At 34.9% G+C, this 25,385-nt stretch overlaps 1 protein-coding gene across 1 annotated transcript; it reads left to right on the plus strand.

Annotated features, from left to right (window-relative positions):
- Nucleotides 1-31: 31 nt before the first annotated feature.
- LOC114620339 (vomeronasal type-2 receptor 116-like) lies at nt 32-24,436 on the plus strand. Its single transcript, XM_028766435.1, has 6 exons — nt 32-249; nt 8,714-9,008; nt 10,781-11,572; nt 12,268-12,483; nt 15,023-15,146; nt 23,508-24,436. Exons 1-6 carry the CDS (start codon nt 32-34, stop codon nt 24,434-24,436), a joined length of 2,574 nt encoding a protein of 857 aa, XP_028622268.1.
- The last annotated feature ends 949 nt before the right edge of the window (nt 24,437-25,385 follow it).

Below are 25,385 nucleotides of genomic sequence, written 5' to 3' on the forward strand. Positions count from 1 at the left end.
TCTGCATCAAGAATACCAATGTGCTAAAAGGATGTTCTCCTGGATTTTTACCTTCTGGCTCTTGCAAATTCCAAAATTTGCCTCTGCTTTTACCTTTAATATAAGTAGATGTTATTACATAATCACTGAAGAGTTTCACCATGAAGGAGATGTTGTGATTGGTGCATTTTTCCCTCTTCATACTTTCTACACTGGGAAGAAAATGCCACATCCAACTATGCCATACCAATATTTAGACAATTACATACAGTGAGTAGAGTTATTTATTTTTTGAGTTCTGAATTCTTATGATTTAGAGGATGTGGTCTTTTTATTTTGATAAATTCACTCAGAGTTTTTAATATGTTTTTAACAATTTTATTTTGGTTTTGGGTTATATTCCTCACTCATTGGGAAATGAAATGTTAACTTTAACTGTATTCATTTTAGTGAATGATTGATAACAATAACCTCATATTTGTCACACTTGTTATGCCACAATGTCTGAATAGTTTTCATTGTTATGATTTCAAAGAAGTATGACTTATTGGAAGTGTGATATTGTTCTTAGGATTTTGGAAGTCCTGATTGTGTCTGTGATATTAGATGATGTCATTGATTACAATCAGTTCTGAATGTTTATTGTGATACTAGAGTGAAGAGGCCATGTGTGTTACATGTAGCTGATTCCACAGTTAGCAATGTCACAGTTAGAAGTTATGAATATTTCTGTTCTCCTTAGATATTGTATTTATCTCATATTTTATTATAATTGATTGATTTATAATTTAACTTTTAATCTCAAACAGTTTTCCTGTGTTTACGTCTTTACTCCAGTGGTTTCAATATTTATTCTTGTTTTTATGTATGTGTCCATCATGATGTTGTGAGTATGAAAGTTTCATCTTGGTGTTGTTTCTTACCTTGAGTTTTATAATTCAGGGTAATGGATAGTATCAGACAAATATTGCTTGGTAAATATTCATGTATGTTTCTTAATAAAGTAAATAAGATATTTTTACACTAACCAGACGTTCCTTTCCCAAGAATACTTTCTTATCTCTGTATGGATATGGGCAGTATGGCATGAAAATAAAACAAATACACTTGTATATGCCAATGTATACATGAAGAAATGTGTTGGAAATCAACAAGTAGAAAATGACCAAATGTTATAGACTGAAAATTTTAGAATCTCTAAAAGTAAATTTGTCATAATAACTGTTAAAAAAAATCAAAGAATGTGTGATGGTGAATTATGCCCTGTGTGACAATTCTCTGTCCTTGGTAAAACATTTTAAGGTTTTAAAGCATTAAATCAAAGAGAGTGGAAGAAAACACTTTTTAGATATGAACACTTAATGGTTTATTTCTTTGACAGATTTATTTTGAATTTCAAATATATCAATAATAGTTATATAAAATTTTTATTTGAAGAAAATATATCATGGTATTTCTAATTTTTTAGGGAAACAAATTTTAACTCAAAGGAAAAAAATATTTTCTCACATTCATAATAGATGGGATAACTTTGATTGTTAGGTGTGGTCTCTTTTACTTCATTATAATTAATGGTCCTTATAAATCCAAATTTCTGGTGCCTTTTCCTCTCAGCAGTTCATTTAACAACATGGTTCTCTTCATTTTGTGCATGAGCAAGTCTTTTATGGCAAACATTCTTCTTCCAGATATGTGACCAATTAGTTCGGTTTAGTCATTATAAATAACATATCTGATTGCTGTGGAAATCATTGAGCTTGTATAAAATCAGAAGTGCATGATCTATATATTAATGACAAAATTCAGTCACTTTTATTATAATGTATTAAGAATATTTGTTGTATAGTGTATTCCTTGTGAGCATGGAAAAATTTTAAGAGAATTGTGGCTTACTTTATAATCATGTTCATGGTATAGTATTTTCAACCTTGTTATCTCATCCATTATTTGAATGTGTGTACAGACTTTTGATGTGGCCCACATTTTCAGGTAAAGGTAAAAATGTTCAAACAAATGTTCTCATCCTGCCCTGTGTGTGCTAAGATCATGGTTATGTCCCCAGGTTTAGTACAAAACTTCTGAAATCCATAAATTGTATTATTGGCCAATATGTTCAATCCTTTGGCTGACTTATCTTGAACCTTTCCAAGTCAAGTTGCATATTTTTCTCTAAGGATTTATGAGAGTGATATATTTTCCTTCTCTTCAAGTAAAATATGGGTTTAGACATATATGTCAAAATTAATTTCATCAAATATATTCATTTTATTGCTCTTAGCTTGTTAAAATTGATGTATCCCAAGAATTCAATTCTAAGCAATTTTCTTTTTAATAAGCTTTATTATTTTACTGGAGCTATGCACTATTTTTAGCAATTTTACATATTAAACAACAAGCCAATTTTCTAGAACATTTCTCATATAGATAATGCCTTCTGAGTCTTTTCTATCATGTTTTCCTTCGTGATTATTACCAATGAATATGGCTCCACTCAAACTATATTGTGATGCTTAATTGGCTTTCAGTACAAAAGCATTGACTGAATCTTGAATGCAAACACAATTCCTTCATGGCCTTATTATCATAATTTTTATTAACTACAAATGCTCTTCCTTGGTGTCTACCCTGTTGTAGCCACTGGCCTTTATTTATCCCATTTGCACTTTTCATTGGCAGTAAGGTCTTGTTTGTGAGCTTATTTTTCTCTGTGTGCATTCTGCAGAACACATAATCTGTAGAGGTATATTTGACCAGATTTAAAAATACAAAGAAAAGCAGCTCATGGCATTCAGTGTACTCTTTGTGGCATAAGTTTGTTTGGCAATTTCTCACTGTGTTAAGACTGACCCCCTTTTTGTCACCACTGTAAGGATTATTTTACCATAGAGCAGGTGCTTTAAAAAACTGGCGTTCAAAAGAGAGTGATTCAATCTGTTTTTTGAAGTTGCCTCTGAGCAATGTTCTATGACTGCAGATTTTGAGTATTTCTGCTGCATTAGTAATGATAACTATTTAACTACTCACATGTATGAAATTCTCAAAAATCATATGTATCTTTAAATATTTATGTGTATTTATTTGAATATATAATATTTATACATGAGAAAATGTCATTGATCTTAGTTCTCAAATTAAATATCCTACTTATCAATTTTTTTATTATATTTTTTCATTTACATTTTTATTGTCTTCTTTTCTTTAAAATTATTTTTTCCAATTTTTTCATTTCTGTTTGTGATATCAAAGCTCTTTATTAATCATTCAAATAAAAATGAGGTTAATTTCTAAACATATGCATGCATTTACAAAATAGCATTATAATTAATATCAAGGATATAGTTAGTAGGTATCATAAGCAATTTTTCTGTATCCAGGCTTCCAGGCTGTTTATTGTGCTTTGTATGTTTCAACACCTCTATTGCTTTTCATCATGCTAATATTATTATGACTACTAATTTTTTCTTTGTGTGTGTTTGTGACTGTGTTTATGTATGAATATATGAGATTTTCATGTTTGTACCATTGAGTCAGGACATATATTGGATACTCAAGATTTGGATGTTTGTGATTTGACTAGTATTATATCTGGGAATGGAACCTGGATGTTCTGGAAAAAAGACCCCCTAAATTGCTGAGCAAGTCCTCCTACCTAAATAAAAATTATCCTTGACAATCTTAATGATTATAAGATATTAACATGTATTAGCATCAGAGTATTGATCAAATTCCCTAAAGTCCCAACCTTGTCTGGTACCCACCCTCTCTGCCCATATTTCTCATCCACAAATTTAGGTTTTGTCAGGAGCCTTCATAGGACAAGCTAATAACTAGCAGGGGATCCTCCTGAAATGTCTTTGCCTTAGATTATACCTATGATAAATTTCTAATTGTCAAAGTCTAGGAGTAAGTCATTTTTGGAAAGAATCTTGCTATTAATATTTGTCTTAACTTCTGTACCAAAGCAATTTCAGAAGTAGTAGTGCTAGCAATTAATGTAATTACAACTGTCATACCAGCAATGATTAAGCCCACTACCCCCAGCTTAGATAACACTTATTGAATCAAGTTATTATATATATCCATACACAGTAAAAATTCATTCTTTCAAGTACATTTAATATTTAATAAATCAGTCTTGGTTCACAAAAGCATTTAAGTAATAAGCCTGGACGTATCAGCATACACTGTCCGAACAATACAGGAGGCACTATAAATTTTAATATTCCTAAGGCCATTCAGAGAAGAAATCCAACCAGTTGTCCTCCTTGTCTGGAAGAGTACCATTGACTTAAGAGTGCTAAACTAGCTTTTATAAAAATGGCTCTACCTTCTCTGATACTAATGTAATCACTAATAATACAGCAATCTTATTAAACCAGGGAAACCATGTAAGGAACCTACCTCAGACCACTCAAACAGAGGTAATTAAACAACCTAAGGCAACCAATCCATTTTTTTGATGTAGAATTATCCAAAAGCTGCAGCAGGCAACCACTGGCAATACAGGACAGAAACTCCACAAAAAAATTTACTCATGAATCTTTCTCAAACAAGTTTACTTTAATTATTAAGATCTTAAACCAATTTTCTTCACACAAGAAATCTTTGCATAACAAATGACAATAGTTATTTTCTGTAAAGTACTAATGAAAAGCCCCTTTTATAAAAACCTGTGTCACTGATTTATAGCTATTTTACAATTTTAGCCCCGAATGTTGAAATTACAAATCTTGCTGCAATTTAGAAATTGCCTTTTCTCTATTGGACATGTTCAAGTTCATTCTATGCTTTCTAGTTATATGCATGAAGATAAAGATAAATTTAATTCATTGAAAATAAATTGTTCCTTTTATAGGAATGTAAATTAGCAAAATCTTAGAAAATCATCAAATCAGCTCTGCACGCATAGAAACTGCTTCTGATGTAGTTCAATACAATTCTCAATCAAGTTCTCTTTATGTTGCTCTAGTACCTTTGAGGTTGAGGTCATCCTAGAATATTATTTGTCTAGAAGAAATCACATTATTCAAGAAACCTGATTCTTCTGTCAGAAGTTATCAAATGGAAATATTTTTGTGCTTTTAGTAAAAAATGCACCCCATAGACTCGTGTGTGAATGCCTCACTCATACTGAGTGGTCTTTTGGAGTAGGTGTGGCCTTGCTAGAGTTAGTGTGCCCCCCTATGCAGAAGTGGTTTAGAAGTCTAAGAAGTTCAATTTTGCCCAGGGTTATCATTTCTGCTGCCTGTGGATAAAAATGTAGAACTCTCAGCTCTTTCTGAAAGAGCATTTCTGACTACACATGGCAATGCTTCCCACCATGATGAAATGGACAAGATCTCTAAAATTGTAAGTAAGCTGAAGTTAAATGTTTTCTTTATGAGGCATTTTATGGTCATTGTGTGTCTGCACATCTACCAAATGCAAAGAAACCACAAGTTGATATAAGTGAAAGGTTAACTGCTGTGATAGGCTTTGTTTTGGATTTGGAGGAATATTGATTTTTGGGACTTTTTTTTAAGAAAGCAAAGAAATTCTTTTAGAGCTGATTAATGTATGAACTAAAGAAGAATGTGGAAAAAAAGTGTTACTGAGTATAATTTGATCTCTGTATTCCTGGCACAAGTGGACACAGAGGAGAAGAATGTTAGTATGTTTCCTAGAAATTGCTCTTACGATATCTTGGTAAAGAGTGATGCTGCCTTTTGACCTTGTTCAAAGAGTGTGCCTGAAGTTAAAGTGTAGAGTTATAGATTTATTCTATTGGCAAAGAGAATTTCAATATAGCCTCTTTTTGTCAATGGTATATGGTTATTAGTGTTTAATCATATGAAGACATATAGAGAAAAATACAAAAAACAAAATTACTGAAAAACAAAAATACAAACTGTACAGATTGAGGACACAAAGAGTATTAAATCCCACTATTAACCTAATTGCTGTGTTCAAACACATACAGAGATTAAAAGAAAGCCTGATGTTAAATGCATTAAAGGGAGTGAAAAATCTTTGGACAAAATTCCACCCAGCTATGCTTCCAATTTGTTAAAAGGAGTTTAAGGCCAACAGCTTTGTTTACAGATTGAGTTTCAGGATATCCAAAATTAGAATGTAAGTGAAGGCAAAAAGAATAGAAAACTTGTGAAGTTTTAATTTTATGAGGGAGCCATGTTCCAGCTCTCGTATGCATCCTAACTTGGCAGGTTCAGCCATGTGATTTTAACATTAAGAGTCAAGAATTGAATAAAGTAGTTATGGCATCTTTCTTTGTGACTGAGGACATCTGTTAAGGACAGGAGACTGTCAGGGATGTCTGTACAAAGAGACTTAGAGGAGTCATTATGTCAAACACCAAAGGAGAAGTCTGGATTGTCTCATGATATTTAAGATGTCAGAGGAATGGAATAACTGCCCAGGAGCATTGCTAACAGGGAATGAAAAAGCCCCAGAGAAAGGTGTGTTTTGAATTCAACAGAATTGAAAGGAATTGGAGATTTAAAAATCGTTCTGAAATCTGACATGGAATTGTAGAGTTAGGAATTTGCACAGGCTGTTTTTCATCTCGTCTTTATATAATATTTTCTGACTTTATTAGTTTTTTCTCAAATTTGAAATGGTATTATAAACTCTTTGCTAATATATTTTGAGAGTATGTGGTCTACTTTTTAATTTTATTTTTCAGGGGATTACATTGCACATATACATTAATTTCAGAAAAGACTTTGAATTTTGAGCTTTAAACACACCTGAGGCTGTTTTAGAGTATGGGAAATTAAAATGGACTAAATTAATTTTGCATAAGTTTATGGCTATAGCCCTATCAGGGTAAAGGAATGGAGTGCAGTGATTTGTACAGGAATGGTCCTATAATCTATTCTCCTTAGAAGTTTTGAGCATAATGTATAGCACTATAAGGATGTGTGGCCTTGTTGGAGTAGGTATGGACTTGTTAGAGAAAGTGTGTCACTCTGGTGGTAGGGTTAAACGTTTAAGAAGAACAAGTCTAGCCAATGTGCCCCTGTTTCTACTTATGCTGCCTGTGGATTAAGATGTAAAACGCTCAGATAAATTTTGTAAACCATTTCTGCCTGTATACTGTAATGGTTACCACCATGACAATAAGACTATACTCTGAAAATGTAAACTAGCCCCAGTTAAATGTTTTTCTTTATTAGAGTAGCCAGTGCTCATTTTGTCTCCTCATAGCAATGAAAGCTTAACTAAGAAGAATTCCCTCTTATATAGGGGTTGGACTTCATGCTGACCTTCACTCTCTTTGCTGGTGTTATGATTCACTTGAACATTCACAGATCATTATACGATATTATATTTAGGATGACATCATATATTTAATTTCCCTCTTGTCTCGAAAATTCACTTTTTCTGAGGTCATTGTTAACTTTTGGTTCTTATTTTTGTCCCACTGATTTTTAGTTAAATTTTTAAGCATTTATAGAGAAGAAAAATATACACTATGAAAACTTAATGACTTTGTTGTTATTGTTGTTTTGTTTTCTTTTGTTTGTGATCAACTCACTTTGACAGAGAAATTAAATGAAATTTTTGTCAGTGAGGATTGGGAACTTTTCAGAGTAAAATTTATTTTTACCACAAAAGTTATTGTTCAACAGATGAAGAGGTATTTGAGAGAGTAGAACATGCCATTTCAAAAGAACATGAATACATATATGTAATCCAGTGATTATATAGAGGGTAGGAGAGAGAAAAAGAAGAATCTTGACAAGTTTTCTGTGTAGAGATCCAGGAAAATGTGATAAAAAATAAAGAATTCCAGCAAGTAGATAGATATGCTGGTCGAAGACTTTATTCCCAGTAGTCTAGAGAAAGAGACAGGTAGGTACTTATGAGGTCAAGACCAGCCTAATGTACACAACAACTTATAGTCAAGTTATACACTCTGTGATATTGTGTAAGTGAAGCAAGCACCTGATCAGTAAATGAATAGAATGCATAAGTGCATAAATAAATACAAATACATAAATAAATAAAATAAACTATTTATAAATAAGGTGAAGTGCTATGAATCAAACTTGGGTTGTCTCAGCTTGAATTCATGCTCCCTGAACTCCATACAACTGCATATACTGAGAGATACACAAGCAAATAGTCACACTCATAAACAACAAACACATATAATGATAAAAATGTAAAGTGCATGGTGATGCATTCCTTTTAATATCATCTATTCAGATACAGAAGCAGTTTTCTCTATGCTTAGTCTATGACACTAGCCATTCTAGGCTGTCATATGCAGAAAATTGTATCAGAGAAATACCTTCAATGGCCACATATGAAATGATGTTTACTTTTGAATATAATTTAATTAACATGTTATGTTTAAAAAGTGGATGAGTTTATAATAAAATAGTAAATATTCATAAATTAAGACCCTAGAAGTCCAAAGATCTAGATTCCAACTGATCCATTATTTGGAGGAAAATGATTCATGGTTTGTAAACAAAGTGTAAAGGATCAACATATAAAATATAAATAATATATTCTTTGAGGATCTATAATTGATAAGTAGCAATTGCAAAAGATCTTTCATAACCCTAAAATATTTACCTAATTTAGTTCATCTATTCATGGTGAAGAAATTAAATTACATGTTTTCTATAATCAAAGTTTAAGTATAAAATTTACTGTACAAAATATGTAGATATGTGTGATATATATGTCTATTCTCTTATGTATTTCTATGCCACTTACACAGGTATAACTTTAAGAACTACCAGTATATTTTGGCTCTGCGATATGCCATTGAAGGGATAAATAGGAACCCCAATCTTTTACCCAATATATCTCTTGGATTTAATTTCTACAATGTCAGATTCACTGAGAAGGAAACACTTATGAATGCTGTTATTTGGCTCACAGCTCATCTGCAGAGAGAGGCTTTACCTAATTACAATTGCAAAAAGAGAAATTTCAGTGCTGCACTCACAGGAACATCATGGATAACATCTGCCCAAATTGGGACATTGTTTCACCTCTTTAAATTTCCACAGGTAAGAGAATTCGGATTGTGGTAACTGAGAGTCAGTACTCTTTGTTCATGTTATAGGTGTCTTTAAACTGAAAGAGTGATCAGAATGTGAATGTTTCCAGGAAAGCATCTATGTTTGGTGACTATGCTCCTGACACATACAAGGGACCATGAAACATTCTGGTTCCTGAAATCACTGAGACTAATAAAGGCCAACTTAATATCAGTGGGTGGATCCTGTCTCATCCTAAGCTCTAAGGTTGTTTGTGTCACATCTACAACCAGCTTAGGGAACACTATGGAATGGAGGTGGAAACAGTGTATGAGCCAATTGCAATGGAAGACAGGGAAACAAGGCCTTCTGGATACAAGGTTACTGATGTAACTATGAACTCACAAAGACTGAGGCAGCATACACAAAACCTGCACAGGTCTAAGCCACATGGTCTCTCAGCAATGAGAAGGGAACTGGACACAATTCTATATTCATAACCCAGAAGGCTTTCTCCAGTTGATAAACTCTGTCAAAAGAAAAACTACTTTTCCCCAATGGAGTCTCAATATATATATATATATATATATATATATATATATATATATATAATTCTTAAAAGCAGGCTCCATGGCCCAGATGGCCAACACATTTTCAACTCAATGGGATTTTTGGAGGGTTTTGTGATTCACAATGCATTGCCTGGGTACTTTTTCACCCTACAGATATTTTTCTATGTATTATGGTTTCTGATTGTCCTTTTTGAATTTTGTCCGTGTCTAAATATATGTCTCTCAGTGTCTGTATGTGTTTCTTGTGGTTTTTCTTTGGCTCTTTTTTTTTTCTATTCTACTTTGCTTATTTTTTCTTTATTGGTAAATTTATTTGTTTACATTTCAAATATTATCCCCTTTCCTGGTTTCCTCTCTGGAAACCCCCTATGCAATCCTCCCTACCTCTGTCTCTGTGATGATGCTCACCCATCCACCAACACACTCCTGCCCCAGCACACTAACATTCCCCTACTCTGGAGCATCAAGCCTTCACAGGACCAAGGGCCTTTCCTCCCATTGATGCCTAACAAGTCAGTCCTCTGCTACATATGTGGCTGGAGCCATGGGTTTCTCCATGTGTGCTCTTTGGTAGTTTAGTCTCTGGGATCTCAGGGATGGAGGTGGGGGTAAATCATTGTTGTCCTAAGGGGTTGTAAACCCCTTCAGCTCCTTCTGTCTTTTCAATAACTCCTCCATTGTGGTTCCTGTTTTCAGTACTTTGATTGACTAGGAGCATCCCCTCTGTATTAGTCAGGTCTCAGAGAAAAATTATATCAGGCTCCTGTCAACTTTCCTTATTTTACCTCTTTCTCTTCCTCCTCACTTTAGATGACTGTTTTTATTCTAATGTAAGAATCAATGAATTGGTGTGGGTTTGGGTGGCTGGAGAAGTGGGGAGGATGAGAGGAATTGGGAGGGGAAAGTATAATGCAAATATATTGTATGAAAATATATTTTAATAAAAAAATATTTACTCTATGACAAAAAAAGAAAGAGTGATCAATTATCCAAACATTAAAGCAATACGCAGACACTTGGAGTTCAATCCATTTTTCTCTTGCAAGAGAAAGGTTGGTGAAGTAAATAAAACCAGGTATGTCCTTGAAACTTACAGGTTTAACAGAAATTTCTGTAAAATGTAGCTAATAGAATGTTCTTTGAAAATGTTCTCCTGTTTTCATCTACTCCATCAGGAATGAAATTTTGTTTGATGTTTATATGCTTGCTCTTCTTTCCAATTTTCTACAGATTGCTTTTGGGCCTTATGATCCTCTCTTGAGTGACCATGGTCAATACTCGTCTCTCCACCAGATGGCTTCCAAGGACACATCTCTTTCACTTGCCATTGTTTCTTTGATGGTTCATTTTAGATGGTCCTGGGTTGGTCTCATCATCCCTGATGACCACAAAGGAAATAAAATTCTGTCAGATTTTATAGAAGAGATGGAAAGAAAACAAATCTGCCTAGCTTTTGTAAAAATGATTCCAGCCACATGGACTTCATATTTTGCCAAATTCTGGGAAAATATGGATGAGACAAATGTAATAATTATTTATGGGGACATTGATTCTCTAGAAGTTGTAATGAGAAATATTGCTCAAAGGTTATTGACATGGAATGTCTGGGTCATGAACATTGAACATCATGTTATTGACTATGCTGATTATTTCATGTTAGACACATTCCATGGAAGCCTAATTTTTAAGCACAATTATAGAGAGAATATTGAGTTTACCAAATTTATTCAAACAGTTAATCCTAATAAATACCCAGAAGACATTTATCTTCCCAAGTTGTGGTATTTGCTCTTCAAGTGCTCATTTTCTCATATTAATTGTAATGTTTTGGACAACTGTCAAACCAACGCTTCTTTGGATGTATTACCTAGTCACATATTTGACGTGGCCATGAGTGAAGAGAGTACTAATATTTACAATGGTGTGTATGCTGTGGCTCACAGCCTCCATGAGATGAGACTTCAGCAACTTCAAATGCAACCAGATGAAATTGGAGAAGAGATGAACTTTTTTCCATGGCAGGTAATAACATTTCTACTGTATTTTATTTTCAGCTCTCTGACCTATGAGATTTGCAACAACACTAACTTAGGCATTGTAAAATTCAGTTTATGTTGTTCACAATCATACAATTTTTACTTTTCTAACTTTACCTAGATGTCAAAGTACTTTCAAGTGTATGATTTTTTTTGAAATGGTGTGCAAGACACAAGGGTCAAATATGCTTAGTCAAAGCCAAGTTAATGTCATCAATATTTAGTGCACAATTTTCTCATATTAGTAGTTGCAATTAAAACACATTGCTTTATGTATTTGTTACAATATGAATTAAAACAGGACACTTAATCGAAACAATGATGGTTGGTTTACATAGATATGATGCCTTTTAATTAATTTATAGGCATTATCACCTTCATTTTAAAAACTGGAACTGTATATTCTAAAAGCAAGTAGATTTTGCTAAGTTTCAAAAAGCTTGATCTTTTCAGTTGTCATTAATTTCTTACTTGAGCTTGGTTCAAAGTTTTCAATGAAAGATCAGTTAAAATGGAATGGTATTCTGCAGACTCAGGTTTTCTTAGTCATAATTAATGGAATATTCATTAATTTTGATGTTGTTCACAGCAGAAATTAAGAACAATAAGACTCCTTGCACAACCCACAATTTGTTCTGTCCCTTGATCATAACGTAATATAAAATTATGTTTGCCTTTCAGCTTAACACATTCCTGAAGGACATTGAAGTGAGAGACAAAAGGAGTCCAGATTGGAGACAGACAATAGATGCAGACTATGACATTCTTAACCTTTGGAATTTACCAAAGGGTCTTGGACTAAAAGTGAAAATAGGATCCTTTTTTGCAAATGCTCCCCAGGGTCAACAGTTGTCTGTATCTGAACAGATGATACAATGGCCAGAAATATTTTCAGAGGTGTGTTATGAATTATCTAAAAGTTTTGTGTTTATTTTACTAACACAAGTATGTTTTGTTGTATAATGATGCTTGACTCAAGTTCCATTACACTTTGAGTATCAGTGTAAAATATCATAAAGTAATACTAGTATGCTGGCTTTTCATTTTCTTTGTTTCATATCAATGGAATTTTTTAGCGTTCAATAAGTTTGCCATTGTTAACATGTATGAAGATTAGTTTTTCTCCATTTGTCACAAATTCAGGGTGGGACACTTGGTAAGAGAAAATTTGCTACTCCAAATGACTCATGAGTTAGTATACTGGAGACAAATCTCACATTTGGGATTAATATCATGAAACAAGATCAAATTTATTTTTTATTGTATGCTCAAAAACCATGACCAAAAAGACTTTTAAAAGAAAGACTATTTTTTTAACTCATTGCTGTTTTTATTGACCTTTAAATTTTGTTTTGCTTTGTTTTGATCTTTTGTGTCTTATTAGTCTTTTGCCTGACTGATTTGGGTATGGAGGGCAGAGGGGTTTTTACTTCGACTTTGTTTCTGGTTCCATTTTTTAAGAGAGGAGGTCAAAGAAGGCAGACTTTGGTGAGTAGAAGGTAAGAGGGAGGGATGGTTTCCAAAGAAAGACTATATTTTGTTGTATGGTTCTAGAAGTTTCAGAGTCTACAAAAGATAGAAGCATGCCATCAAATTGTCATACTGGAGACAGGCATAGGAAATGAAAAGAAAATGTTTCTACCCACATGTATTAACAGTATATAAGATTAGAAATCTGGAATTAAGGAAACATTTTAGCTTTTCAATTCCCAATCACTGTGTCATAATTTCATCAGCAAGTCTAAATTCTAACAAAGTTTCAATAACTTTCCGTATAATGTCACCTAAAAGGAATTAAATGCTCAAGCCCTTAAGCCTATATGGAACATTTTTTTCAAAATATCATATAATAACTCCATTGGCATCCCTTAATTGTCCTACAATTCTCAATATGTCCTGTATCATCCACTGTTTAATAATAACTTGAAATAACTTACAGAACAATTTGAGGGTACAGAGCATCATATTTGAAAATCTATGATTTTCAGATGTAAGAGGGTGCTGCTGATGTAATATCCTCTGAATGCAGTAAGCAGTGAATACTGCAGGTCTCCTCTATCTTCTCTGTAATTTTTACATTTGTACAATAGTGACATTATAATTTAACTGATTCTTTTAACCTTAGCTAAATTTATCTATATATTTCTTCCTAAAATATACATGTATTTGCTTCAACAATAATTATAAACATATTGACAATGAAGATTCACAGTAATGGTGGAAGTTAAGATGCACAGCACAGTTGTCAGAAAGTACAAAGATAGTGTTAGACAATTCAAACACCATGGATTCCTATATCATGTTCCTAATCACTAATTTTTCACAAACGTGTTCTTAACTCATTAAATTTCCAATTTGTTTAATACTATGATAATTCTCAGACAAAAATTTAAACACATTTGCCTTCTCAAGGTCATAATCTATTTTTTCTTTTTTAAAAATTTCCTTTTAAAAAAATTTTATTGGTTATTTTACCTCTTTACTTTTCAAATGTTATCCCTTTCGCGGTCTCCTGACTGCAAACCCCCTATACTATCCTCCAACCCCTGGCTTCTATGAGAGTCCTTCCACTATACACCATTCGTGCCTCATTGCCCTAGCAAGTATTTCCCTACACTGGGCATGAGGCCAAGGGCCTTCCCTTTCATTGATACCAGATAGGTCATCATCCTCTTCTATACATGCAGCTGGAGCCTTGCATCCCTCCATGTGTGATCTATTGTTGGTGGTTTTGTCACTGGGAGCTCTGGGTGAGGGAGGGAGTTGGTTGGTTGATATTGCTGTTCTTCCCATGGGGATTCAAACCCCTTCAGCTCTTTCAATCTTACCCCTAACTACTCCACTGGGGTCCGTGTGCTCATTCAAATGTTGTCTGCAAGCATCTGCATCTGTATTGGTAAGACACTGGCAAAATCTCTCAGGAGACAGCTATATCTGGCTCTTGTCACCAAGCACTTTTTGGTGTCAGTAGTAGTGTCTTGGTTTGATAGCTGCATACAGGATGGATTCCCAGGTTGGGGTAGTCTCTGAATGATCTTTCCTTTAGACTCTGCTCCATTCTTTACCCCTGTATATTCTTTAGGTAGGATCAATACTGAGTCAATATTTTTGAGATCTGTATGTGGCCCCAACCCTCAAACATGGTCTTAACTAACCCATAAATATGGTCTTTACAAGTTCTCCTTCCCTTCTGTGAGGTATTTCAGCTAATATCATCCGAGATATATCCTGGGGGTCTCTTGTTTTCCTGGCATCTGGGACTTTGAGGTGGCAACCACCAGTTACCCATTCCCCATTACTACAAATAATTTTTTCAGTATATCTAGGTATTAATAACAATACTTTGTCCTTCAGTGTATGACCTTCAAAGACTCTCTTTTTATGATTTATCATAAAACCCTAAAAATTAGGTAACATTTTTTTTCATTCTTCTCAGATCCCCCAATCTGCATGCAGTGAGAGTTGTGGGGCTGGATACAGAAAAGTCACCCTGGAGAACAAGGCCATCTGCTGCTACAAGTGCACTCCTTGTGCAGACAATGAGATTTCTAATGAGACAGGTAAGTGTAGATTTTTTGAAAACTTTCTATTTCTCCATTGGATTCCATAGTATGTTATTAAGTGAAAATGATCTGAGTAGAAGTCAGATATAATTTATTTCTTGTTAAAGGGATGTTTTTATATTTATTTTTATTGGATGTTTTATTTACATTTCATATGTTGTCCTCTTACCCCATTCCCCCCACCCACCCAGGAACGTCATATCCCATCATTCCTCCTTCTGCTTCTCTGCAGATATACCTCTACCTACCCTGGCAGTCCAACCTCCCTACCATCAAATTCCCACCCACTGGGGTGTCCAGCCTTCATGAGACCAAGGATCTCTTCTCCCACATATGCCAGACAGGGCCCTCCACCCTTTCATATACAGCTGAAGCCATGGATCCCTCCCTAAGTGCTCCCAGACTGGTGGTTTAGACACTGGGAACTCTGGTTGGTTGGTATTGTTGCTCTCCTCATGGGGCCACAAACCCCCTCAGCTCCAACAGTCTTAATTCTAACTCCTCAATTGGGAACTCCATGATCAGTTTAATGACTATCTGTGAGCATGTGCCTCTGAATATGTCAGATTCATGCAGACCTCTAAGGAGACGTCTATATCATGCTCTTATCAGCATGCACTTCCTGTCTTCCACATCAGCATCTACTATTGGTGACTGCACATGGGATGGATACCCAGGTGGAATGGGCTCCAGACAGCCCTTCCTTCAGTTTCTGCCCCCATTTTGTCTCCATAGTTTCTCCCTTGAGTATTTTGTTGCTCTTTCTAAGAAGGACCTAAGCACCCCCACTTGGTCTCCTTCTTCATGAAATTCATGTGGCCTGTGAGTTGAATCTTGGGTATTTCAAGGTTCTGGGCTAATATCTATAGTCAGTGAGTAAATACCATGTGTGTTCTTTTGTGATTGGCTTACCTCACTCAGGATGATATTTTCCAGTTCCATCCATTTACCTAGGAGTTTCTCGAATTCATTGTTTTTAACGGCTGAGTAATACTCCACTGTTTAAATGTACCACAGTTTTTTTATCCATTCCTCAGTTGAAGGACATCTGGGTTCTTTCCACCTTCTGGCTATTATAAATAAGGCTGCTATGAACATAGTTGAGAATATGTCCTTGTTATATGTTAGAGCATCATCTGGGTATATGCCTAGGAGTGATATAGCTGGATCCTCAGGTAATGCTATGTCCAATTTTCTGAAGAACTGCCAGACTGATTTCCAACGTGGTTGCACCATCTTGCAGTCTCACCAAGAATGGAGGAGTGTTCCTCTTTCTCCACACCCTTGCCAGCATCTACTATCACCTGAGTTTTTAATGTTAGGCATTCTGAATGGTGTGAGGTGGAATCTCAGGATTGTTTTGATTTGCATTTCCCTGATGACTAAGGATACTAAACATTTCTTTAGGTGCTTCTCAGCCATTTCAGTTTCCTCCATTGAAAATTCTTTGTTAAGCTCTATACCCCATTTGTTAATACAGTTATTTGGTTGTCTGGAGTCTAATTTCTTGAGTTGTGTTTATATATTGGCTATTAGCCCTCTATCAGATGTAGGATTGTTTAAGATCCTTTCCCAATTTGTTGGTTATCGTTTTGTCCTATTGACAGTGTCCTTTGCCTTACAGAGATTTTGCAATTTTATGAAGTCCCATTTGTAAATTCTTGATCTTAGAGCATATGCCATTGGTGTTCTGTTCAGGAACTTTTCCCCTGTGCCCAAATATTCGAGGCTCATCCCCACCTTCTCTTCTATTAGTTTCAGTGTATCTGGTTTTATGTGGAGGCCCTTTATCCACTTAGACTTGAGCTTTGTACAAGGAGATAAGAATGGATCAATTTTCATTCTTCTACATGTTGTCCTCCAGTTGAACCAGCACCATTTGTTGAAAATGCTGTCCTTTTTCCACTGGACAGCTTTAACTTCTTTGTCAAAGATCAAGTGACCACAGGTGTGTGGGTTCATTTCTAGGTCTTTAATTCTATTTCATTGATCTTCCTGCCTGTCTCTGTACCAATACTATGGCTCTGTAGTACAGCTTGAGGTCAGGGGTGGTGATTCCTCCAGAAGTTCTTTTATTGTTGAGAATAGTTTTTACTCTCCTGGGATTTTTGTTATTCCAAAAGAATTTGAGAATTTCCTTTTCTAACTCCATGAAGAATTGAGTTGGGATTTTAATGGGCATTGCATTGAATCTGTAGATTGCTTTTGGCAAGATGGCCATTTTTATTATATTAATCCTGCCATTCCATGAGCAAGGGAGATCTTTCCATCTTCAGAAATCTTCTTCGATTTCTTGCTTTATAGACTTGAAGTGCTTGTCATACAGGTCTTTCACTTGCTTGGCTAGATTCTCACCAAGGTATTTTACATTATTTGTGACTATTCTGAAGGGTATCATTTCCCGAATTTCTTTTTCATTCTGTTTATCTTTCATGTAGGGGAAGGATACTGATTTGTTTTAGTTGATTTTATAACTAGCCACTTTGCTGAACTTTATCAGGTTTCGGAATTCTCCGGTGGAAGTTTTGGGGCCACTTAAGTATACTATCTTATCATCTGCAAATAGTGATATTTTCACTACTTCCTTTCCTATCTGTATCCCTTTGACTTCATTTTGTTGTCTAATTGCTCTGGCTAGGGCTTCCAGTACTATACTGAATAGGTAGGTTGAGAGTGGACAGCCTTGTCTAGTCCCTGATCTTAGTGGGATTGCTTCAAGTTTCTCCCATTTAGTTTGATGTTGGCTACTGGTTTCCTGTATATTGCTTTTACTATGTTTAGATATGGGCCTTGAATTCCTGATCTTTCCAAGACTTTTATCATGAAGGGATGTTGAATTTTGTCAAATGCGTTCTCAGCGTCTAGTGATAGGATCATGTGGTTTTTTGTCTTTGAATTTTTTATGTAGTAGATTACATTGATGAATTTCTGAATATTGAACTATACCTGCATTCCTGGGATAAATCCTTCTTGATCATGATTTATGATTGTTTTGATGTGTTCTTGGATTCTGTTTGCTAGAATTGTATTGAGTATTTTTGCATCGATGTTCATAAGGGAGATCAGTCTGAAGATTTCTTTCTTTGTGGGTCTCTGTGAGGTTTGGGTATGAGTGCAATTGTAGCTTCATAGAATGAATTGGGTAGTGTTCCTTCTGTTTCTATTTTGTGGAATAGTTTGAAGAGAATTGGTATTAGGTCTTCCTTCAAGGCCTCATAGAATTCTACACTAAAACCATCTGGTTCTGGGCTTTTTTTGGTGGGGAGACTTTTAATGACTGCTGCTATTTCTTTAGGGGTTATAGGACTGTTTAGACGGTTTATCTGCTCCTGATTTAATGTTAGTACCTGGTATCTGTCTAGGAAGTTGTCCACTTCATCCAGGTTTTCAAGTTTTGTTGAGTATAGGCCTTTGTAGTAGGATCTGATGATTTTTTGAATTTCCTCAGTTTCTGTTGTTATGTCTCCCTTTTCTGTTCTGATTTTATTAATTTGGATACTGTCTCTGTGCCCTCTGGGTAATCTGGCTAAGGGTTTATCTATCTTGTTGAGTTTCTCAAAGAACCAGCTCCTGGTTTTGTTGATGTTTTGTATTGTTCTTTCTGTTCCTACTTGGTTGATTTCAGCCCTGAGTTTGATTATTTCCTGCCGTCTACTCCTCTTGGGTGTATTTGCTTCTTTTTGTTCTAGAGCTTTTAGTTGTACTGTCAAGTTGTTAGTGCATGCTCTCTCCAGTTTCTTTTTTTAGGCACTTAGAGCTACGAGTTTTCCTCTTAGCACTGCCTTCATGGAGTCCCACAAGTTTTGGTATGATGTGTTCTCGTTTTCATTAAATTCTAAAAAGTCTTTAATTTCTTTCTTCATTTCTTCCTTGACCAAGTCATCATTGAGCAGTGAGTTGTTCAGTTTCCATGTGCATGTGGGTTTTCCATTGGTTTTGTCATTATTAAAGACCAGCCTTAGTCTGTGGTGATCTGATAAGATGCAAGGGATTATTTCAATCTTTTGGTATTTGTAGAAGCCTGTTTTGTAACCAATTATATGGTGTATTTTGGAGAAGGTACCATGAGGTGCTGAGAAAAAGGTATATTCTTTTGTTTTAGGATGAAATGTTCTATAGATGTCTGTTAAGTCCATTTGGTTCATAACTTCTGTTAATGTCAAAGTGTCTTGGTTTAGTTTCTGTTTCCATGATCTGTCCATTGCTGAGAGTGGAGTGTTGAAATCCCCCACTAGTATTGTTCACAAATTTTGATACAACAATTCTCAACTTCATATGGAGGCTTCTGATTCTTATGAAGAGCCCACATCCTCTTTTTAAATACCAACTTTCAGTGATAATACATTTTACTTTGGAAATTTCACCCAAGCAGAATCCTTACACACAGACACAGACACACACACATCCACAACACATGAATATATAAAGTGAATTTTTGAATGTATCCTGTGTATGCATGATGTGTCATTCACAAACTAAGAACAAATCTGGCTGTTATATTGTACAATAATATACGTCTTAAAAAATTTTGAACACTCTAAATTTAAAAATACTGCTGATAGAAAGTTGCATAGTAAGGTTATAGTATATTTTTATGTTACATATTATTTAAAGGTTGTTAATGAAATAAAATTGACACTTGGGTTATCAATTACAGTTTATGATATATAGAAATATTGTGTAATCCATTGTCTTAGTTAGGATTCTACTACTATGAATAAACACCATAACAAAGGAAACTCCTATAAGGACAACATTTAATTGGGGATGCCTTACCATTTCAGAAATTTAGTCAAGTATTATCAAGGTAGGATCTTGGCATCATCCAGTCAGGCATGATACAGAGGACCTCAGAATTTCACATCTACTTCTGAAGGCTGGTAGTAAAAGACTGGTTTCTTGGCATGTGAGATAAGGGTCTTAAAGTCCATGCCCACAGTGACACATTTCCTTCAACAAGGCCACACCTAAAAACAGTGCCACTACCTGGGCCAAGCATATTCAAACTAGGACTTTTCACTCCTTTGGCCCTATAGGGTTGTTTAACCACTTGAGTGTTTGGAGGAAATAGGCATAGCATTATAAAAAAAAATTTGTTCAACTTACAGTATCCACATATTCTATAACAGTTTCAACAATGTTAAAAATCCAAGTTCAAAGTCTCTTCTGAGATTTATTGAAACTCTTCAACATAATTAATACACAAAGGAAGACATGAACCAGTTGGGTAAACTCCAGACTCTGAATCTCCATGTCTGATATCAAGGAGATCTTCAGATCTCCACTCTTTTTTCATCTTTCTCGATTGTAACAAACTTCTTGCTCCTGGGCTGGTTCCAATCCCTGCTAGTAGCTTCTTCAGCAGGTACCCCATAGCTCTGAAATCTTCGACATTTTGAGGTCTCCAAGGAAACTTCAACATATTGCTTCTTCTTTGAGTTTCTCAGATCTACAAATGATCATCTAGTTTCCTCCATAGGGCTTCATCATTTCTCCAGCTCTGCCCTCTGTAGCACTCTAGGCTCTAGTTGAATCCACTATTTTTGTGGGTGATTTTGGTGTTGGTCATCATTCCTAGCTACTCACATTTCCAGTACACTGTGTTCTTACACTACAGATAGGCTTCAACCATAACCTATCATAGGCTCTCTTCCTGGTAGTAAGTCTCAATATCTTTTCATGACACCTCCAGTCCTAGGCCATCAACTGCAATGGAGGATTTTCCTTCACCAATGACATTTTCTTGCTTCTCACAATACCAAGCCTTATCTACTATCCGTGACCCCTTCTTATTTACAAATCCAATACCACCGAGGTGACCATAATACCAAGTCCAACTGCATGTCAAGAAACAACCTTGCTTATTTCTTGAACACACCTTCCTTATCTCTTTAGAAAACACCTCCAAGATAATTTCACCTCAGTAATGCTGATCTATTTTTAATTATAGCAAATTTCTTAGCTCTAGCTAACCAGCATCAATTTTTCCAGTAGTCCCCTTCTCTAATTAAGTCATAATCCATAGCCATATTCTATGCATTATGCTGATGAGCTTAGCTGATTTCTGGGGCTGGAATACGGCTCCCTATTACCAACTTTTTTTTACAACTCTCTAACTGCACAATACTGGCTGTCCTTGGACTTGCTCTGTAGAATGACCTTGAACTCAAAATTCGCATGGCTCTATCTCCAGAATGCTGAGATGTAATGCATGTAATGAATGTTCTATCACACCTGGATTTAATATTTTTTTCTACTTAAAAATGTCTCTGTCACAGCCTGACCTTAAACTCGGAGATCTGCTTCTCTTTTCTCCTGGTATTAAAGGAGTACTACCAAGCCTTGACCAAAGCTTTCCAAGGCCACTTTTCCCCATGATCCAGGTAAAAAAACCTGTGTCTTCCAACCTCAAGATCTGGATCACAGGTTTGTCCTCTATTTCTGGACAGTAGTTCATTCCAGATGAAAACTGTGAAGTATTCCATGTTTAACTTCAAATGCAAAAAAGTAGTTTGGTTGGGTGAGATCTTGCACAGGTATCAACACTCTCTTAACTCTTTCTGTGAAACTAGGATTCAGCTCCATTTTATTTTGTGGGGCTCCTTTATTTTTACTTGAACCATATGCTTTCTATTTTTCTTTTCTAAGCTTGCTATGCTTATATGACAATGATCTGCGTGAGACTTAGAGATCTAATTTCCTTTTAGTTTTTTGGGAGTTCCTTTGTGAATTCAATTCATATAAATCTCTTTGCTTTAGCCTCTGTTAGGCTCCTTAGAGAAGGGCAAAATGGAGCCACATACTTCACCAAAGTATGACAACAGTAGCCTCATCTAAAAATTCTTTTCCTCTGAAACCTCTAAGACCAGGCTTCCACAGTTCAAATCACCCTCAGTAACAATGGTTTTCATATTCCTACAAGTACGGCCCATTAAGCCCCACTTAAAGCATTCTACCCTTTCCAAATCCTAAATCTGAAAATCCACATTCTTAAAACCAATAACATCATCAGGCCCATCACAGAAATATCTCACTATAGGTACTAACTTATGTCTTAGTTAGGGTTTTAGTGTTGTGAACAATCACTTTCAAAAGTCAACTTTTATAAGGATAACGTTTCATTGGGACTGGTTTACCGGTTGAGAGATCCAGTATATCATCCACGAGTCTGCAAAATGAAAGTATCCAGGCAGGGACAGCAAAGGATGAGCTGAGAGTGCTTCATTTACAGGTGAAATCTTCTAGATAAAGACAAACTTCCTGGTATCTCGGACAAGAGTCTTAAAGCCCTCTCCTACTGTCACATATTTCTTTCCACAAGCCCACACTTCACAATAGAACTTCTCTCTGGGCCAAGCATATGCCAAGGTAATGCAATCTATAAATCATGGAACATCTATTTTATGTTAATCACAATATTTACAAAAATTTTAAAAATTCCAGAGCAGAGTTTCACAATTTTTTTTGAAAATCCTTCATGTTTTCTAAGAATATTCTATCTCAGTGAAAATATATGCTTGACGCAAATGTTATAAAAACATGTTATTGGGTGATTATTGAGCACTATCTAATGTAATAGGGTCTATACCATAAACTCCAGTAGAGAATAAACAGAACTTGAAACTACACGGAAGTTTAGTGAGAAAAGTCAATTTACATTTCACATATAAGAAAGAATTTTGTGAAAAATTTTGGAAAACGTATTTTCTCTAATCTAGATTTTCTATATTTAAATTAAAAAGGATCTATGAATGATGAGTACTATCAGGGCCACAGCAGTTTTTCTAGTGTAATTTAGTATTCTAGTTACTTTGAAAGTGTTACAGAATTGTCAGTAAAGACAGAGGAATATTGTAGAATAAGGAAACAAAGGAATTAAGTAGTACAATTTAAATCACTAACATAAAGATTGTTAAGGAATTTACTGGAAGTTGATGAATACCTGAAAAGGCTCAATATTCTCCTTTACAGAGGTAGGGCATGAAAGTCTACATATTTTCTCACTGAAGCCATTCCCAGTTGTATGTAAACTTGCAGTATTAAGTAGACTTTGTGGCTATTAAAATGTAAAAGTTAGAGATAAAGATCAGAAGGAGTTATGAGTAAAAAAAGAGAGAAGGGAAAGAGTGTGATGGTACTAGTTAAAGTAGAATTGGTTCAAATCCTATTATATGTGAAAATAAATACAAAAATATAAAAAAATAAAATTATGCATGCCACCACACCAATTACTTTGTCCCTGAGAAAAAAAAGTACAGTGACATCTGTGACAGTCCCTGTAGTTTGAAATGTCTCAGAATAAAAGGAATCACCATTGGCTGGACTCCTGATCTGATAATAACTTATATTTCTGACTAGACGTAGACCAGTGTGTGAAGTGTCCAGAGAGTCACTATGCAAATACAGAGAAGAACAACTGCTACCAAAAATCTGTGAGCTTTCTGTCCTATGAAGACTCCTTGGGAATGGCTCTAGCCAGCATAGCTTTGTGCTTATCTGCACTTACTGCCTTTGTTATAGGGGTCTTTGTGAAACACAGAGACACTCCTATTGTCAAGGCCAATAATCGATCTCTGAGTTACATTTTGCTCATCACACTCACCTTCTGTTTCCTATGTTCTTTGAACTTCATTGGTCAGCCCAACACAGCTTCCTGCATCCTTCAACAGACCACCTTTGCAGTTGCATTCACTATGGCACTTGCCACTGTGTTGGCCAAAGCTATTACTGTGGTCCTTGCCTTTAAAGTAAATTTTCCCGGAAGAATGGTAAGGTGGCTAATGATATCAAGGGGTCCAAACTACATCATTCCTATCTGCACCCTGATCCAGCTTCTTCTTTGTGGAATATGGATGGCAACATCTCCACCATTCATTGACAAAGATGACCATATCGAACATGGACACATTGTCATTTTGTGCAACAAGGGCTCAGCTGTTGCCTTCCACTGTGTTCTGGGATACCTCTGTTTCTTGGCCCTTGGGAGTTATACTATGGCCTTCTTATCTAGAAATTTGCCTCATACATTCAACGAATCCAAATTTCTGTCATTCAGTATGCTGGTGTTCTTCTGTGTCTGGGTCACCTTTCTTCCTGTCTATCACAGCACTAAAGGGAAGGTCATGGTGGCTATGGAAGTTTTCTCTATCTTGGCTTCCAGCACAGCACTCTTTGCCTTCATATTTGGTCCCAAGTGTTACATTATCTTGTTGAGACCAGAGAAGAATTCATTTAATCATATGAAGAAAAAAACACATTATAGAAGTAAGAATTTTCCTAATATATAGTTGAAACAATAAATTTACCTTTTATGTTAACAACTTCATAAAAGGGTTCATTCATATATAAATTTAAAATATATAATACAATGATAGTATCAATGCAATTTTATCTGGTTTTATTCTTTATCCAACTATATTTTAGTATTACAGTATGAAGGCCATTTATTTTCCATGTTTGAAAACCACATTTGTTCTGGTGATTCACTTTCTCTGAGTCTAAGTCTCCATTACTAGGTCATGTCAAATGCTTGTATACTTCTTTGATGTAAATTCTTCCATTTCATTTATTTTTTTTATTTTTTGAACTTCATTATTCTTCCTTCTTCCTGAAATAGAAGTAACATTTAGTTCAGAAATTCCATTGTTATTTAATTACATAATGTCTATTAATTAATCATCCTAAATAGTTGATTGTCCTATAATTAATAGTTCAATTTAATATGTATTTAATATTCAATATACCATGCTTGAAAACGAGCAACATAATATATGTAAAGCTCTCAAGGCAATTAATTAATTTATAATGGTTTGCTTCAATTTATGTGCTTATATTGAAGCCACCAACTATCATAATTTAAATGATACCTTTTATAATGTAGTAGAATTCTAGTTCATGACATTTTGCTCTGTATACTACTTTAGTGTAAAGGTTCATTTAGAAATATATTTTATTACCCAAAGTTAAATATGAGTGAACCATAACAATCAATTTGGAGCCTATATTCATAGTTTGACACAATTTGTGATATGTCAAGCTGTTGATTGTTAGCTGACTACCCCCACATGCACTTAAAATTTTACATTTACACATATATTATTTAGTATTTCCCTTTCTGGTATATTAACTTATCTGGAAATTGCTGGTGTCAAAACTTGTTCATGTTAAATATTTATGTTGTTTTTAAATATATATTGTTCCTTTGATTTCTATTCTTTTTTTCTCTCACTTAAGTTT

The sequence above is a fragment of the Grammomys surdaster genome, unplaced genomic scaffold (assembly GCF_004785775.1).
Source record: "Grammomys surdaster isolate TR1022 unplaced genomic scaffold, NIH_TR_1.0 168, whole genome shotgun sequence".
Taxonomy (NCBI): domain Eukaryota; kingdom Metazoa; phylum Chordata; class Mammalia; order Rodentia; family Muridae; genus Grammomys; species Grammomys surdaster.

Excerpts from the sequence above, each read along its gene's own strand:
- LOC114620339 (XM_028766435.1), top strand. The coding sequence starts at position 32 with ATGTTCTCCTGGATTTTTACCTTCTGGCTCTTGCAAATTCCAAAATTT. Across the intron at positions 9,009-10,780 it reads ACCTCTTTAAATTTCCACAG|ATTGCTTTTGGGCCTTATGA; the intron begins GTAAGAGAATTC and ends AATTTTCTACAG. Across the intron at positions 12,484-15,022 it reads GGCCAGAAATATTTTCAGAG|ATCCCCCAATCTGCATGCAG; the intron begins GTGTGTTATGAA and ends CATTCTTCTCAG.